The sequence below is a fragment of the Acanthopagrus latus genome, chromosome 13, assembly GCF_904848185.1.
Source record: "Acanthopagrus latus isolate v.2019 chromosome 13, fAcaLat1.1, whole genome shotgun sequence".
Taxonomy (NCBI): domain Eukaryota; kingdom Metazoa; phylum Chordata; class Actinopteri; order Spariformes; family Sparidae; genus Acanthopagrus; species Acanthopagrus latus.
In genome coordinates, this window is record NC_051051.1 from 11275927 (window position 1) to 11293111 (window position 17185).

The window sequence follows — 17185 nt, forward strand, 5'->3', positions numbered from 1 at the left end:
CAACACAGATAGTTATGGGGGGGGGGATTTTAAAGTCAAATTACAGGCCAGTAAAACTCTGCTCGCTGAGAAAAGTGGGTACAGCATATTGATAATAGTGGCATTAAGGGAAATAAAACACAAGTCTTTTTTCTCTTTTAATCTCACTGTCAAGTCAGCGAAACATGAAGCACAGTCATAGCAGGTGAAAGGGCCACAAACAGGAACCACAAAGGTTCTTTTTTTTTCCTCCCTCTCTCTCTCTCTCTCCTCTCTTTTTGATGGGGGTGGGGCATCACACTTATTAAGACAAAGCCTAAAAACTGCTAAGCTGAATACATCAATGGAATTTTGCAAGGAAAAAGTATGTATAGCTATTCAATGAGGTATACAGTCTTAGACAAAACACATATCAGCAGATACGCAAAAGTTAACAGAGGTTAAGTTCAAACAAAAAGAATACCTTAGACGCCTAAAATTAAAAACAGAAAAAAAAAGGAGCAACTTGAACTTGGCTGCAGGGAACGACATTCTGTTAAACACATCAGTGCCCATGCTGTAAAATGCTTCTGGTGTGCTCCTTGATACATGATTTGAAAAGGAAAAAAAGTCTATGCACGACCCTGTAAAAAACAGTAGGCATCTTACGTGTGGGAACTGCACAACAAAAACTGAAATCCATAAAAGTTTAAACATTCTTATTTGAGGTTATAAAGCGTAAGATTATGAAGACAGAACAAAATATAATTGTCCTAATACGTGTATTGTTTACATTCAGAAATCAAATAAAAACCACATTGATGGATTTAAAAAAAAAAAAAAAAAAAAAAAAAAAAAATCCACCTGGACAATAATAGCCCCCCAAAAATGTCACGACAAACTTGCAGCACGAAGACCAACTCAGTTATTTTTAAATCTAAGATTACTTTAAACAAAGTTAAGAAAGTAATTTGCTAAAAAAAAAAAAAAAAAAAAAAAAAAAAGGATGAGGATGTAACAGAATCATCAGTCAGCTGTGGTTGTTTAAGTCCACCAGGCTCTGCTCGTGGCTGAAAAAGTTGATGGAATCTTTTAAAAAAAAAGGGAGGATGACATCTACAATTTTACCCATCGAAAGACATGCCTGTCAACTTTACAGTTTGCAAATTAGCTTATTTGAAACTCTTCACTTTTTAATATCAGCTTATTTCAGGACAGAATACCTGAACAAAGCAAAACAACATGACTTTATAGCTTCATTATCACTGCTTACATAAAATAAGGTTCAAATGTGAATATAGAGAGGAAAAAAAGACGACAGTCAATATATCTCATTTAAAATAAAAGATGACTTTAAAAAGGCTAAAGGTAAAATCATCTGCACTGACATCGACAAACAACAACCCCGAGCAAGTTCCTGGAAGTTGAACTATTGTCCGAGAGTCTAAATTCCAGTAAGCCAAACAATTTCAGTCAAATAATCCCGATAACCATCAGCAATTACTGACCGTTCTTCAGTCTTGAATAATGGAGGGAAACTTAACTGTCAACAGCTATCAATGTGATAACTATGTCATATGTCCTTCACATGTCCAGCTCTGACTCTACCCTGCAAACGTAGTTTATGTACAGTAGTATGGCATAGCAGTTGCTAAGATAAGAGTTGTATATGCTCTAATCAAGAGCATCTGAGGCATCTGCATCCCAGCAGACACAGTGATATAAACAGCAAAGCACCTCGCCTAACTCCCAGCCACAGTAGTCAGGGGTATAAGCCTACAGTGAGTGTGTCTAGGTTATAAGATACCAAATTTAAAATGTTGGACCTCAGAGACACCTGGTAAATCTTCTCCATGTAACCCTTACTTTTACTTAGTACCAGTAAGACCAACAAGAAACAGCTCAAATGCATACAGTATACAACTCCAAGGGTCAACATCACTATGGCACGCAGCCCCAGCTGTGAGATTAAACCTGGTGAACAGTAAATCTGAACAACACTGGAATACATTAGTAAATTGAATCAAACCCATAAAAGCTCCATTACTCAGTAATAGTGACATATCTGCAGCCTGCTGCCAGGATCATTCTTCCCTGGGCTGAAGAAAGGGTAGACAGGTTCCTCAAAGCAGGTGTCAAACATGTACAGTCTCTTCATTGTGACGGCGTCGTAGAAACTGAGACGCCCGTTGTCGTAGTCCAGGTACACGCCGACCCGAGGAGAGTTCCAGTAGTCGGCAACAGGGATGCGCCCGTGCTCTCCGTTGGCATACAGCCGGTCTTGCAGACACAGGCTCCAGTACCCTGCGGACGGAGTGAGGCTGACAAAGCCCTTCCTGTTGCTGCACTCAGTGGTGATTCCCAGGTACCAAACACCTTTGTCCCTCACATCCACCTCCCAGTAGTGCTGGCCACTGGCGTACTGGGCTGTGGCGAGGACGCCGCAGAATCGGTTGAAGCGGGCAGGCAGGTCTGGCTCCTGGTTGCGAACACGGCCCTCCTCCACTTTTGTGTCAAAGTCTGAGATGAGCAGGTTTGGGTGAGCGGTGTCTGGGTCTAACGTGAGGTTCTGAGGCACTAGAGGACAAAACAGGGAGAGACTAGTTCACCTTGCTCATTGGGCTCAAGCTGATATTGCAATTATAAAATCTCTAATTTGCAAATCTTCAAGTTCTCTTGGATGAAAACGTCAAACTAGCAAGAGCTGCACTTAGCATTCAGTGCTATAGTAAAATTAGGCTGACCGGCCAGCTTTTGGCAAAAATGTTTCAATACTGCCTCCCAGCCAATGACTGATCCAACTAATGTCATATGATTGGACTTCATTGATTTATTTGTGGCCACCCACCACAATAACAGATATGTGACAGTTCATCAAAAAATAAAAAAAAATAAAAAAAAACACAGGATGGAAGTTATGTGATACAAAGTAAAGCAATGGAGGTGTATATAGGCCTATTATATGATATTATTTAATAGTTTAAGAATGCGTGGGTGCACCTCCTTCCACATACATACCGCCCCCAACAGCACTCATGACTGCATCAGGATACTGCTGACAAAAACTCTTCCCTATATCGACAGCCTGAGACTTCAAATGGCAACACTATTGTTCAATGCATGCCTCTGTATGTAGAGTAAACTCACTGGTATGCAGCACATGCATCATCTTCTTCCACATGATAAGCTGGAAGGGCCCTGAGAAGTCTGTAAATTCAGTCTGACAATTAACCGGCTCCAGAGATGTGAAAGGCTTGCAGTGGATGGCCCTGTGGAAGAAAAATATTCCAAGTTTTGAAAAGCCAATTCTAAATTGGATTTTTTTTTTTAAATCAGTCTACATTAAATACATGGTAAGCTACTTACTCATTGAATGTCTCAGCAAGGCTCTGTTAGAGGAACAAAACGCATGGTTGATTACAATTGAGCAAACTTTACAGAGTTCGTATAGTCTCAAGAGAACTTTGTTTACATACAGTCAGTGGTGGTTTTAACATGCAATTCAAAACACAAACATGTTAATGAAGCCTGAAGTTACGCCAATAGGGAGAGAGAAATGCCAAATACAAATGTTCCCATCTACTGTTTGAAGATATTTTGAAATAGAGCAATCAATGCATTACCATATGAACACCAACAGAAAAGGGTTATCCATACTGTAAAGCTCATGCGGAGGCACGGTGTTGAGAGTTAAGTCACCTCTGTGAATCAGATAGCTGACATGTTGACTGACCTCGAAGCTGGTTTTCCCACTGATGTGGCTATGAATATTAGTTATAGCTTTGTCCACATCTGCTGCCTCCTTTTCCACAATCTTCAAGTTGTCGTCTATGACGGCCATATTGGCCACTTCCTCGGCGTCAAGGCTCTCGAGCAGGGAGTCCCTTTCATCAAGCAAGAACTGGACCATGGCACCGACATCCGCCTCTATCTTCTCCTTGAGTCTCTGTTTCTTCAGCTGAAGGTCAGAGCGGTTCAAAGGATAAGAATGAAGGATTTGATGAGAAGTGCCAATCGTGTGCACATTTAGTTTTAACATTTCAGTGCAAAAATCAGGGAAAATAGAAATGATTATCATTGAACCCAAAAAAAAAAATCACAGTAAATAAAGGCTTGGCCAACAAATAATGTTAACAACACCAGCAAAAAAAAACCAAAAAGAGGCCACCTACCCTGACTTCATTTTTGGTGCGCTCATCAGCCGTTATAACTTTCACACATTGAGACTTCTGCCAGTTGAGCTCCATCAGCCTCAGTTTCAACTCCATCTGTAACAAAAACATGTATATCAAGACACATGCACACAAGAAAACAGTAATATATTATAGATATTAATATTATAGATGTAGTGACTAGGCTGTGAAGCAAAGCTCATACCATCTCTAATTCCAAGTGTGCACATACCAACACAGATGACTGCATCTTACCTTCATATCATTCACAACTTCTGGAACTGGTGCTACCTCATGGTGTCTGAAATATAAACAAATGGCTTACAGAACAATTTGTTCTACAACCCCAAAATACTCAAGTGCCCTCCAGTGTTCAACATGTATGTATCCTTGGAGTCCAACACTGCATTTCCTTCATCATAAAACATTTGAAAAGCAAAAGTCAAGTTGCAGTATTCTCCATTGGCGTCATTGCTGTTGAAGTGCTACATTTGTTAATGTCCTAATGCCTTCCGTGGATACACCAACAGGATGTGAACTGTACAGTCAAGCTTGTGCATTCTTATGCATGATACAAACAAAAGGGGGCCCACGCAGGGAAACGTTGCCACCATTAAGTGGTAAAAACTCCACAGGGTACCACACAGGAGTAATTTTCCCAAGATGCATTTTAACAATTGTGGGTGCATGATGACAACATGAGAGTAAAAAACACGCCATGTGCTCAGTTGTTTAGCAATCCCCTTGACAAAATTTCACCAGCCCTGACATTTGCCAAAACTCCTGTACTGTCCATGTAAAATATGTTTAGAGATATCAAAAAAGAAAAAATATTCTTTGCCCAGTCACAGACAGGCACAGTGGCTGGCTCCCACTTAAGTGGAATGCAGTCCAGTACATTTCTTAAAACATGATAGTGAAAAGCCAAGGACAGTCAATAACACCGTGTCTAGATTCAACTGGGTTGAAAGCATACTGTACAATACTGCAATTTCAACAAGTCATCTTTTTTCTTTTACAAAAGGAAAACATCTAGACGTAAGAGCATGCTCCCCCCCTTTTGATGTGAATGTCAGTAAATGGCAAGATTTACACAACGTCCACACCTACACAGAGAGAGTTCAAGATGAAGCTGATTCTGGCTCCTGTGTTGTGTATCAAGCTGCAGTCTGGCAGAGGATAAGTGATTTTAAGAGCAGATATGTAAAGCAGACAAAAAGTGCAATGCAGTTGATTTCAGGAGGATTTTAAACCAACTTTACATGACCATTTGTTTAATACAATCTGGGAGTTTTACTAAAGGCAACAAATAAAAAGGCACAATGCGGTGATTAACTGTTGAGGTTTAGAGATATATAAGGAAAAAAAAGAGGAAAAAAAAAAAAACTCTGGGAATATCTGCAGTTCATAATGCATGCAAGTATTGCCAAAATGAGGCATGTTTGTGCACCAACTCTCATATTAATATTTGGAATGGCAAGGTCTACGTTGGTACCCTGACCTTAACGAGGTCAATGATGAATTTCCAGACCCAAAGGTTGGTACATTTTCCATTCTTACATTAGAACAGGTGGGAACACGACCAACCTGTGTGCTCTGGATTCCCTGCAGACTACACAGATGGGCCTCTTGTCAGTCTGGCAGTACAGTTTCAGCTCTTCTCCGTGTTGGTCACACTTTCCATCGACTTTAACGGGCTTAGTTTGTGCGGGACAAGAGCCCAGGCAGTCCAGATCGTCCAGTTTGGCAACCAGATTCTGCACCAGGTAGTTCTTGGTGAAGCTCCTCTTGCTGAACACCTGAGAGAACAAAGAAAGCAACGGAGAAAGGCACAGAAACCTGCTTGTGACCGAGCCCAAAGTCAGCATTACACCGTTTACAGTGTCGTTACTCGCTGATTTACAAAGTGAGGTCGTGGTTGTTAGCCAACGTAGCCGTCCTGCTGTTAATTTACCGTTAGCTAGCTATTATAGCAACGTTAGCCACAAAATGCACTGCGTAGCCAGTGTCATTTTGTCAAAGACCGTTCAAAGGCTTGTCAATAGTGAATACATTCACCGGCATACAATTCAAGGTGATATCTGTCGCAGGTGCGCCGATATAAATTTCCGAAAAAAAAAACCCAAACATGGTGGAAAACACAGACAACGTCCATAAACTTACCGTGCGGCACTGGGGGCACTGATAACCGTAGTCTCCGCCATTTTCATCCCAGTGCATGCAGATGCAGAAGCGACAGAAATTGTGGCCGCATTTCAGTATGACCGGGTCTTTGAAGAAATCCAAACAAATGGCACATGTGAGCTCTTTCCGCAGGTCGTCTCCAGTTGCTCCAGCGGTAGCCATGTTGACAAGCCGAGAGCCGCGCAACACTTCCGCAGCTGGAAGTGGAGGTAGGAGGAGGAGGAGGGAGGGAGGGAAGCGGCCTCATTTGTGGTGCGTCATATTCCCTCTTAACCAATCAGATTCCTCTCTTCCTCTCTCTCTCTGTCTCTCTGTATCTCTCGCTCTCTCTGTATTAAAGGCTTATAATCAGTAGTATTGGTGATAATTAACTCATCATGGGGAGGGAATACAAGAACAAATCAGGTTGAAGCGCTCTGTTCCAAAATAAAATTCCTGTATTGAAAATGGGTCTTCCTGTTGGGCCACTGAACTGTTGGGCCACCGAACTGACACCCAGACAGTTCTGGTAAATTAGCCAAGGTCGCATCTCAACCTGTGTCAGATAGTAACCTGCCAAGGTCAGGCCTACCTCCCTTTCACCTTATACATTTTTTTTTCGCAATCTGATATAGAGAGAAGAGTATGTCTTTAAAAAAACACTGTCATCTGTTTGATAGGGCAACTGGAAATCTGAAGCCTCACATCCAAAATGTCTTGAACGTCTTGTCCGTGGTTTGACTATCTGTCACGCCACCTCCTGTGTGGCACCAGTTCTGAGGACTAAGCTCTCTGTCCGAAGGCCCCTGGGGGTTTAGTGCCACGCTGACAAATTCTGTTTGTTCATATCCTTTAAAAATGAACTTACTTTCTGATGGAAGAAGTGAGGAGGCTGTAAGACAGAAGGCATATAAAGGGAGAAGAGAGTGACATAAGGAGCTCCCTGTTTTCATCATAGAGCTTTTGCCTTCGTGACCAACAAATCCTCAGTTTGTTTTTTGTTTTTTTTACTTTTTGTATCATTCATATCGTCTAAAATGTCACGTCTTCACATTCTGAAGACCATTGTGGTTAATTTTTGCAACTTTAATAAAACTATTAGGCCTTAAGTTTATGGCTGGGGTTCGCAGGGGATCTGAAGCTGCTCTATTTATAAACCAGAAAACTCCCTCAACCTCACAGAGTTCCTTGAATCTGACCCTTTAAAGTAGAGTGTTCTGATAGTATATTTAATGCTGCACAACATACATCGCACACACTTTGTCAACTTAGCAATTAGATATACTAACATTGATAAGCTCTGAAATGTGTGTCACAGGGACAGCTGGTGATTACAGAGGCCAGGCTGAACTGGTCTTCCTATACCTACAGCACATACAGCACAAACAGATATGTAGTACCTCAACTTTTTTCAGACAAGTCAGGTCTTGTGACCTTGAGGGCAAGTTTCATATCAACAACAAACCTGACCATTAAAATGGAAATACCAGACCAAGTGCTTTCCACAGGCAAAATGATCAAATATTAAAAGTCTTTGTTTTGACTTGCAAAGCCTGCCCATTTCCTGTCCGTGCATTATTTATTTTTCATTTATCCAAGCATGTACCGGGTCAAAACATGAGATTAGGATGTTGTTGCATTCCAGTTTCAAGCGAAGCCTAGTCCTCAGTCCGGTCGAGTCTTACGCCTCGCTCAAATCCTCAAATCTCGACTCTTGAGCTCCGCACAAGTCAATCAACAACAACCGTTAAGCAACAATATTTATTCTTAAATACATATACATAAAAACCCATTCATAAAAAGACACAAACCGAATATCAAGTTTGATTGTTTGTGCTAAAATTGTCATACACATGGGGGTAAACTGGCTGTGGGGTATACATTACATTGCATAGCTCGGATTGGCAGGTGAGGGATGTGACTCAAAAAGTGCATTGGATGTCAGATATGGTGTTATTTTCAAATTCATCAGGGCCAAAAGAAAAAAGAAAAAGAAAAAAAAAAAAAGCCCCAGCCTGGGCGTCAGCATGACGTTCCTTGCTGAGTCGCACATCAGCTGGCGTTCATTACATTAGCTCGCCCTGATAAATACTTGAAATAATTACACAATGATGACTGACGACACCATATTAGGACAAATATTTAGGAAACACTGATCTCAGCATGTTGTATATCCAAAGCAGAGTAAGACACAGGTTTAACAACACATGTGAACAAGAAATTCCACCAGTGATATCAACATAATAACGAGACGGCAAGATTACACCAAATGCTTTGGAACGTAACATCTCCCCGTGGTGACATACAGATTTGTAAGCAGCTATTTTGTTTGCATCATTTGTTCTGAAAAACAAAAACAAAAAAAAAAAATATGACTCAGAAGAACACTGAAATCCCACACAGCACTAGTGACAAATAAAGCTCACAGGAACATAATGTGAGAAGAAGACGGGGTCACTGGATCGCCGGATGTGAGTACAGTATTTGCTTGTTCACAGCACCACACTTATTAGCAGTGTAACACAGAGGTGAAAAAAAAAGTGGCTCTGCAGAGACTCGCTTCAAGTCCACAGTAGTAAATTGCGCTGCGACTCACAGTCCATTCGCCGTAAAAGAAATAACTCCTGAGATGAGTGTCTTTACACACACACATACCTTAACCAGTGTCGCTTTAAAAAAAAAAAAAGCATCGTTTTGCTTTGAGTGTTAATAAAATATCACAGGAATACACAGTGGAGCGACAACAATGCAAGGGTGCAGTAAAAACATTGTGGTGATACATGACAATGTAAATAACCGAGATACAAAAATACAACCAATATAAGAAATAAAAAAAATAAAAAAACAACGGTGGGAACAACCCAAACTCAGCAGCAACAGACATGCTCAATACATCCAGGGAAACATTCCTCATCATATGGGACACAAGGTAAAGAAGAGCGGACACAGTGAATGACTAAAATGATGAGCCGGTATATATCAATTTAAATTCTGACAGCAGTGGTGTTCATCTCCTGCACTGCAGTAAGTGAGCTCTGAAGGTTGATCAGAAACCAGTGGGGTTTACTTTTTCATTACGTGCCGCGAAATCCAGATTGACCGTCTCAGCAAGTATCCCCAGACAAAATCGAAGGCTTGAAGGCACACTTCGCCTCACAATGGGCACCTAATGCGGCGCAGTCTTAAAGGTTCAGTATGCAGGATTTAGAGGCATCTGGGGGTGTGTGTTTGCAGAGTGCAATGAACTGATCACCCCTTGTCCCCTGTCACCCCTACTGCTAAAATAAAAGGTGAAAACAGGTAAAGGTCCTCTGTAGAGCCAGTGTTTGGTATGTCCATTCTGGGCTATTGCAGACTCAAGGCGGTGAACAACAAACAAAAGCACTTCAGTTCTTAGCATCAGGAGATTTTACACCTAAGGAAAACATGTAAACGCCCCCAAATCCTGCACTCTGGACCTTTAAATGTTTTGCGGGTTCAATATTTATAAAAAGCGCCAATGTCACCTATTAAATCCTCAATATCTTCCTTAATAACATTATCCTGGCAATAGATGGAAAGCAGATGATTTGGGCAATCAGAGTGGAAATGATTTTGCATCCATAATGAAATAAGTTCTTGCAATATGTTGCACAATATCTCACCGCAGACGGTCTTTTTACTAATAAACTTTTTGGGAGACAGTATGTCAGAAACGTCAGTAAAGGTTCGACCGACACCAAGGGCAGGTTGATGACATCAGTGATTCTGTATGTACCCAAGTTACACCCACACCACCCGAGATAAATCTAAGACTTGGCCTGTGTGACACTTGCTTTATGAGAAATGTGCTCTCTGTGACCGGAACTGTCCTGAAGGGATATAGCTGCTTCAGGCACTTTAACACCACAAAGCCAGTGTAAGAGGGAAAGGTAATACCACGTTACTAGCAGCCCAAGGTGGAATGTTTAGTGGAGACAGCGCACAGGACCGTCGTGCTGTTTCCTGTTGCAGTGATCAAGGTACGTAAATGATACAGTAGAAATTCCCTCCCCCTTCCACTAACAAGCACACCCGCACACTTAATAACTCATATGATCAATCTCCAATTTTTGGTGTTATGAAAGTAATTCAATACCAGTTTTTAAAAAAAAAAGGTTTTACAAAAGCCCCCGCACCTTCATCCCTTTGTCCATCTGTCCATCCACGCACCCATCGCTCAGACCTCCGAGCTGTTGTGGCAGTCCTGCATCCTCACCACCAACATGGGCTCTGTGCTGACGGACCCTTTCACCACCTCCTGGACCCCCTCCCTCCATCCCTCCTTGCCATCCTTCCGTCTGGATCTCAGCACCAGGATAATGGTGACAATAATGAGGGCAGTCAGCAGCAGCCCCACCAGCGCCCCCACAACAGTCACCAGACCCTCCTCCTCCTCCACCGCGTTCAGCTCGCTAGGTTCCAGCCCGTTGGTGAGCAACTCATTCGACCCCCCGGCCCGGCGCTTGGTGCGGTCCAGAGCGACGTGCATGATATTGGTGCCGCGGTTGTTGTCTGCTCCGATATCCTCAGCGACCCGTGGGACTTCATCGCCAGCCGACCTCCTGGCGCGGGGACCTTTGCCGCCTGATGGGGTCAAGGCGAGCTCGTTGCCCGCGGCGACAAGGGAGTGGTACTCCAGGCTGCGCTTCCCGATGCCTCTGTTTGCATTCTCTTTGGAACGCACCGTGTAAATGGTGTGCATGTACCACTCACGTCCCGCAGCGACCTGAGGAAAACACAAAAGTGTGAGTGTCTTGCAATTATTTGTTCTCCAAATTGAGTACATCTGGCAAAAAGAATACATTTTTGATGAGATGAGACCTGAGGGCGCTAAACTGACTCATTAATAGACTTTTGGGTTCCTGGTAAAAATGCACCTTACCAAACTGGAGCTGACTGAAATTCTGTGATGATTAAAATTAAATAAGAAGTAATCAGTCATCGAGGATTAAATAACATTAAAGCCTAATGTCTCATTTGCATTTTGGTCCTCCTACACACAACAAAGGGCGCAAAATAACATATGCAAATAAAATAACATCGAAGGGAAACATGGCGCACTGTACATCCAATGGATGGAATGACGTGTTCCAGGTTATCTCCATATAGCTGTAAAGGTGTTTGGATCTACAACCGTAACCCACAATAACACAATAAAGCTTTCCGAGGTTCAGTACATTCAATGGCAGTTACTGACGACTCTGCTGCTGGCTCACAATTAACAGTCATTGGCTACGAGGAGCAGTTAGATATAAATACCTGGAACATGGCCGTGGAGTCCAACCTAAATCCATCAGACCCTGGCTGTCTGATGAGGGGCAAGGCCAATGGATCGTCCACTGCCAGCGCAGCGTTGAAACTGACATCACCAAATGTGCGTGCCTGGGTCTCCGGCTGAGCCTTGTCCTGGTGAGGTGTGTCGCATTAAGGGGAAATCAAGGACAGTTATTCTCTGTGTTGACTGCATTTACTGAAATCGCAGTTATCGTCAAAAAAAAAAAACCTGACTAAAAACAAACTCACAAGAATCTTGAATCTGTAGAGCAATGACGGGGAGTCAGCCAGGCAGCCAAATTCAAACTTGGTGGGGTTGTACTTTGGGACATAGCCGTCGGCGCCGGTGCAGAGGAACACCTTCTCTATGCTGCAGAAGAAAGAGTCTCCCAGGTTCTGCACAGGATCCACCATCACCCGACCGTAGATCGTATCGCCTGAAATGAGAGGAGAAAACTTCACACTGATAAATCCTAGATGGACAGGGTAGCGTACGTACACAAACTGGCAGTTTTGTACGTTTTAGCAAATGAACTATAAGTCTGCATGTTTATATCATACCAGTGCTTTTCAATTTATTTTCTGCCTTCCATGTCGAAACAAAAAGTACCAACTTCACGTCACTGTTTGCGGATTGGTTGTCTTGCCTGCCAACTTTTAAAGGGCCGCCCCAAGATTTTCTATAGCCCGCGGCGATGGCTATATTTTACCTATGTTGATTTTCATACTGTCGAGCTTTACAACATCGAGATCAGTAATGTAGTTAATGTGATATAAGCGTCTACAACTCCTGGTGTAGCCTTTTAAATCTTCACTGTACAGAATCAAAAAAGCCTTAAAGTCCGGCAAAAGGGGAACTCACCCTCAGAAAAGGAAATATCACTCTCCTGTCCGAAACCCATTGAGCCATCAGAGAGCCACAGGCTCCTCTTGGACAGCAAGAACATCTGGGTGTTCAGACTGAACTCCACTGCCACGGGGTCGCTCACCTACAGAACAATATAAAGAAAGACATCCAGTAACAAAGAAACACGCTACTACTGGATCTTAAGGGTCAAACAAAAGATCGCCTTGCCTGCTGGAATCTGATGTCTAGGTCGAAGGTGACCGGTTCTCTGGGACTGCAAACAGGCGGGATGGCGTATTCCATATTCTGGGCTGTCGTACAGGGGATCAGCTTCACTGTGTAGGTGCCAGAGTAGTCCCTCACCTGGACGGGGCAGAGGCGACAAACACTCAAATACCAGTGGACCACACAAATGTACAAATGCAGATGTTTTGGTGTAGGCGTTCACACTCACAGCAAAGTCGGAGGTGAAGCTCCACAGCTGGACCGGCTGGTTGTAGGTGGGCTCGCTCCTCACTAAGGTGAGGTTGAAGGTCAGGCCCGGGTGGTCCACGCTCATCACCATGGACGACATGGAGGGAGCTTGGTAACAGAGAGGGGGAGAAGTTGATCACTCATGTGTCTACATGTCTTGAGCGATGGTGATGCCGCTGAGGATTATTATGACTGATCTCACCTGCTCTCTTTATTCTGCCTCCGGTGTGAGACTCCACAAACAGGCCCCTGAAGCGAGCCTTCGTGCGGAAGTTCACCACCAGACGTCCCTGTTCATTGATGCGCATGCTGGTCGGATACAAAGCACCTGAAAAAAAACACACACACACACAAAAACCCACCGGATTCAACACGAGCGGTTTTGATTTATTATTCATGTTCATTTCTCTCGTCTCTCCCGGGAACTTACCCTGGAGCTCGGCCTGCGGGGGGCTGCCAATGCCATCCGTCCAGAGAATGGCGGTGTCGTACACGAAGGTGAGGCGCAGCTCCGACTGCAGGTCAAAGTGCTGCCAGCCGCCGGTTCCCACGGGGGAGTGGAACACGTAGGACACATAAAGAGGCACGCGCAGGGTCACGTAGGACTGGACCAGGTTAAGCACCTGTGAGGACGAAAACGGTTTTGTTTTAAGCTCGTTATGTGCTCAGAAAGTAAAAGTCAGCATTGACGGGCTAAAATGTTCATTTACTTGATATTATGATGGAAGCTGAAAGCTCAGCATGTAGAGCAACAGCGGTCTTATTCTGTCAGATTAAGGGGTGACTGCAGGTCGATGAGCTATAATAATACTGAGAAGATGTAACAGATGAACACACTGTTCTCCTCCACAAGGTGCTTGAACTCTCCCACTCCTACTCAGTGTTGTCAAAGATGAAGAGAAGTCTTCTCGTGTTGTACACGACAAACCGCAGTGGGCAGCGATGTGGGCTTGTATTGTTCTCCTCTATCTTGATATGAGTTTGTTTTAGTTTTCGAAGTATTTAAAAAGTCGATCACTGGTGTTGACCATCACTGAAGCGCACGCGTAATTGACGATATGAGCACACACCATGCTTTGGCAAGCTTTTTCAATACTTTTAACACTGCACAACGGAAGTCAACTTGGACGAAAGCGCGGATCATTTTTCACTGACTTCACACAAAACCTGTTCAATGACTGTGGGACTTTTGAGTTGGTGATCCAAGAAAGGAAAAGTAATTGCTCTTAGCTACTTTTAGAACAAAGTAGTGCATTACATTATGCCATTATTTTCCTCTTGGAGGCAGGAGGTTTAAGACCTCCAGCCACACGATCAGACGTGTGGCTAGAGGATAAAATGAAAGCTGGATGTCTGACCATGTGTGCAGAGGATTCTGCACATACGGGAACGTGAGTCGCTATCACATACAGGTAAGTAATAAACAGTTCATACCAATAGGTTTTATTCTGATTAATTTATGTGACATGTACTGTAAGACTGAGCAATCTATGCTATAAAGAAGGGCCCATATTTTAATGCCACCTGCTGCTGCTGGTTTTATAAGTCATCATATTATGAGTGGCAGAGCGTTGCCAGGAAAATCGTGATTGATTGGCTGATTCTGAAATGTGTATCCTGGATGAGAGATGAACTGCATGTCAGTAAATATAACTGTTTGAACAGGTTTTAGAAAAGTTATCCCAGCGTAGAGAAATGTGGGTACGCAACTAGTGAGCCCATGTCATATTAGATGTAGTTTCAAAAAGCGGCCACCAGGTGTCGCTGTTCACCAACATTACTTATTAGTCTTGTGCCAGCACAAGTTCGACAAAGCCAGAGAGTCTTGTCTTAAAAAACAGACTGAAAAAGGCACCATATTATGTTTGTTTTCCTTCAAAATGAAGACAACTGTTTTCATAATTATCAAACTGAATTCAGGGCCGGGGATTAACAGGCAAGGGAATCTGTGAAAAGCAATTTGGCAGAAGATGTGTTTTTTTTCTCAACCGTTTTTCATCACTTGAACACACATACCGTGACATCCAAACTCATTTACTGAAATAACTCTGGAGCACCCCGCATTACGAGTCTGGAGATATATATCTGCAAACAGAGAGCATCTCCGCCGAACCCCTGCGATTCGCTGCACACGCAGCTGAAATCATACCAATCCATCTCAGCGGCTGTGAGCTCTCAGTAGAGTAAGTTGTAGAAATTGCTGAATCAGCATCCAAATGAGAAATCAAACGACTGGTGGCTGGGAGAAAAACTCAGCTCTAGGGTATGACAAAGCCGTATTTTTACTATAATAAAATGACCCTATACTAGAACGGAGTAAATATTCACAGATTAAAACGATCACTTGCATTTTTCAACTGAGCTCGACTTTCCAATTACTGCATGAACTCTCCAGACAAAAAAAAAATGAAATAAAATAAAACTCTGATCGTCTTGACGTTACAGTCAGAGGAACATTTTTTAACATTAATGTGGTCTTTTGTACTTCAGAGGTAGCTGAATTGTTTAATTCCTTCTGTGGTCTTTGATATGTGCACTCTGGTGCCGCTGCAAGGTTCTGACAGCTCCTTTTTTTTCTTTTGACAGCCCAGAAAAAAAAAAAAAAAGAAAAAAAAAAAACTTGCCATAACCTACGTGACAGTGTGACAGTGATGTCCCCTAACGAAGTGGACTTGAGGTCTTGTGGATGACGGGCGTTGTGTGCAACTGTGTGCAAGCCGTTCTCACTGTGACCGGAGGACAAGTAAATTAATCCTTTACTTCAGCTGCTTCTCCATCCCCTTCGCTCTCATACGCACACAGAAAAAAACCCACCACACACACACACACACACACACACGCACACACACGGCAGTCCGATCAGCAACAAAAAGCACCCGGATCAGAGGCCGGAGGAACACAAAGGAGCAGCGGGACACGGGCGGAAGAGCAAGGGGTCGCTCTCCTGATCCACAATAACAACAAGGAGCATGAGAATACAGCGGCTCTGTACAGTAGACAACACAAGCAGCAGGTTCGACATCAGCTGGAGTGATGCAACGGTGGCAAACAGCTACTGGCAGTTGTTAGCATCTAACTGACAGGCGGACATTACATTTAACAGCAGAGTCTGACTCTCCTCTGTCGAGCTCAGCTGTCATACCACCGAGTCGGTTAAAGGAAAACTGAGAAACCCGCCCGATAGAGAACTAAGATTCCCGTTCCAAACCTTGACAGGGTGTAGGTGCGCTCGAGATATCAAAGAACGAGAGCGACTCTTCCTTTCAGGACGTCACACATTTCTTGTTAATCTAAGCTTTAATGCTCAGCGCTGATAACGCCGGTGAGCATTAAGGGGCCGGCTGACAGGTTTGGCAGTGCTTTTGTTTTGAGTGCGTGCGTTTCCGCGTGTGTGTACGCACACTGAAAAGCTGTCAATCGCAGAGCCGGCAACACAGACACACACACACACACACACACACACACACACACACACACACACACACACACAAACAAGCCGATGAATGAGACGTAAAACGCGGGCAAACAGACACGGTGCCGTTCTGTCTGCGCGAGCCCCTCGTTCAGAGGGCTGTAAACAGACTGGTGGACACACACACACACAGGCAAACAGATGTACATACAAACCCTAGATTGGAATTTATGCACTGTGGACATATGCACACAGAAACACACACACACACACACAAAAAAAGACAAACACACACACCTGTCCGTCAGTCCCTATGGTGCCTCCGCAGTCGGTGAGCAGCTCAGACATGTGGTAGTAGCTGGTGAACTCCCACAGGCAGGCCTCCAGGTTCAGGTTCCTGTAGAAGCGCAGCGTGCTGTTCCCCCGCAGAGAGCCGCTGAACTGATAGGGCGCCGTGTCCCCCATGCTTTCGGGGTTGCGCGTGGACGCGGTGATGAAGCTGTGACCCGTGGTGACCTCGTTGTAGTCGAGCAGGTTGGAGCAGCGGTGGTTGCCGACCCGCGTTCCGTCGGGGCTGAGAGTCAGTTCGAAGTTCATGAGCGGGCGGGTGGAGATCACCGGGAGCATGCCTGCGGGGCGAGAAGATGAGGACGGCGTGATTCCGACCGTGTCCGACTGCCTTTGATACCGAGATGAATTATTATTACTCCAAAAACTTGGGGGAAATACACTGTTGAGCGGTAAAGAGAAAAGCAGGGGAGCAAGGGGGGGAAGGAAGAAGGGGACCTGGAGGAGACGAGGAGGAAGGAAACTGATTAAAAATCAAGCAGGGAATGTTAAGTAGGTGGGGGGGTTTGCTGGAGG

The 17185-nt window shown here is 43.9% G+C and overlaps 2 protein-coding genes across 2 annotated transcripts in view; both read right to left on the reverse strand.

The window, feature by feature from the left end:
- Positions 1 to 124: 124 nt before the first annotated feature.
- On the reverse strand, positions 125 to 6545 carry trim47 (tripartite motif containing 47). The gene is made up of 8 exons (XM_037120051.1): positions 6294 to 6545; positions 5718 to 5929; positions 4386 to 4431; positions 4131 to 4226; positions 3692 to 3916; positions 3325 to 3347; positions 3106 to 3227; positions 125 to 2535 (listed from the first exon to the last, which is right to left on the reverse strand). The coding sequence occupies exons 1-8, from the start codon at positions 6474 to 6476 to the stop codon at positions 2006 to 2008; spliced, it is 1437 nt and encodes a 478-aa protein (XP_036975946.1). The 5' UTR covers positions 6477 to 6545; the 3' UTR covers positions 125 to 2005.
- A 1353-nt stretch (positions 6546 to 7898) lies between these two features.
- LOC119031896 (FRAS1-related extracellular matrix protein 2-like) overlaps positions 7899 to 17185 on the reverse strand; it is a 66803-nt gene continuing 57516 nt past the window's right edge. Inside the window, exons 16-24 of the mRNA XM_037120675.1 lie at positions 16619 to 16950; positions 13340 to 13532; positions 13112 to 13237; positions 12890 to 13017; positions 12664 to 12798; positions 12451 to 12577; positions 11838 to 12025; positions 11574 to 11720; positions 7899 to 11040 (exon numbers count right to left, since the gene is read on the reverse strand). Of these exons, the coding sequence (XP_036976570.1) occupies positions 10492 to 11040; positions 11574 to 11720; positions 11838 to 12025; positions 12451 to 12577; positions 12664 to 12798; positions 12890 to 13017; positions 13112 to 13237; positions 13340 to 13532; positions 16619 to 16950 (1925 nt within the window). The 3' untranslated portion in view covers positions 7899 to 10491. The remainder of the gene's footprint in view (positions 11041 to 11573; positions 11721 to 11837; positions 12026 to 12450; positions 12578 to 12663; positions 12799 to 12889; positions 13018 to 13111; positions 13238 to 13339; positions 13533 to 16618; positions 16951 to 17185) is intronic.

What these genes read in the sequence shown, in the direction of transcription:
- trim47 (XM_037120051.1), bottom strand. Translation starts at nt 6,476, where the DNA reads ATGGCTACCGCTGGAGCAACTGGAGACGACCTGCGGAAAGAGCTCACA. An exon ending in AAGTTGTGAATGATATGAAG is followed by an intron (nt 4,227 to 4,385) that starts GTAAGATGCAGT and finishes TTTTTGTTACAG; the next exon opens with ATGGAGTTGAAACTGAGGCT. An exon ending in GTGGGAAAACCAGCTTCGAG is followed by an intron (nt 3,348 to 3,691) that starts GTCAGTCAACAT and finishes TTCCTCTAACAG; the next exon opens with AGCCTTGCTGAGACATTCAA.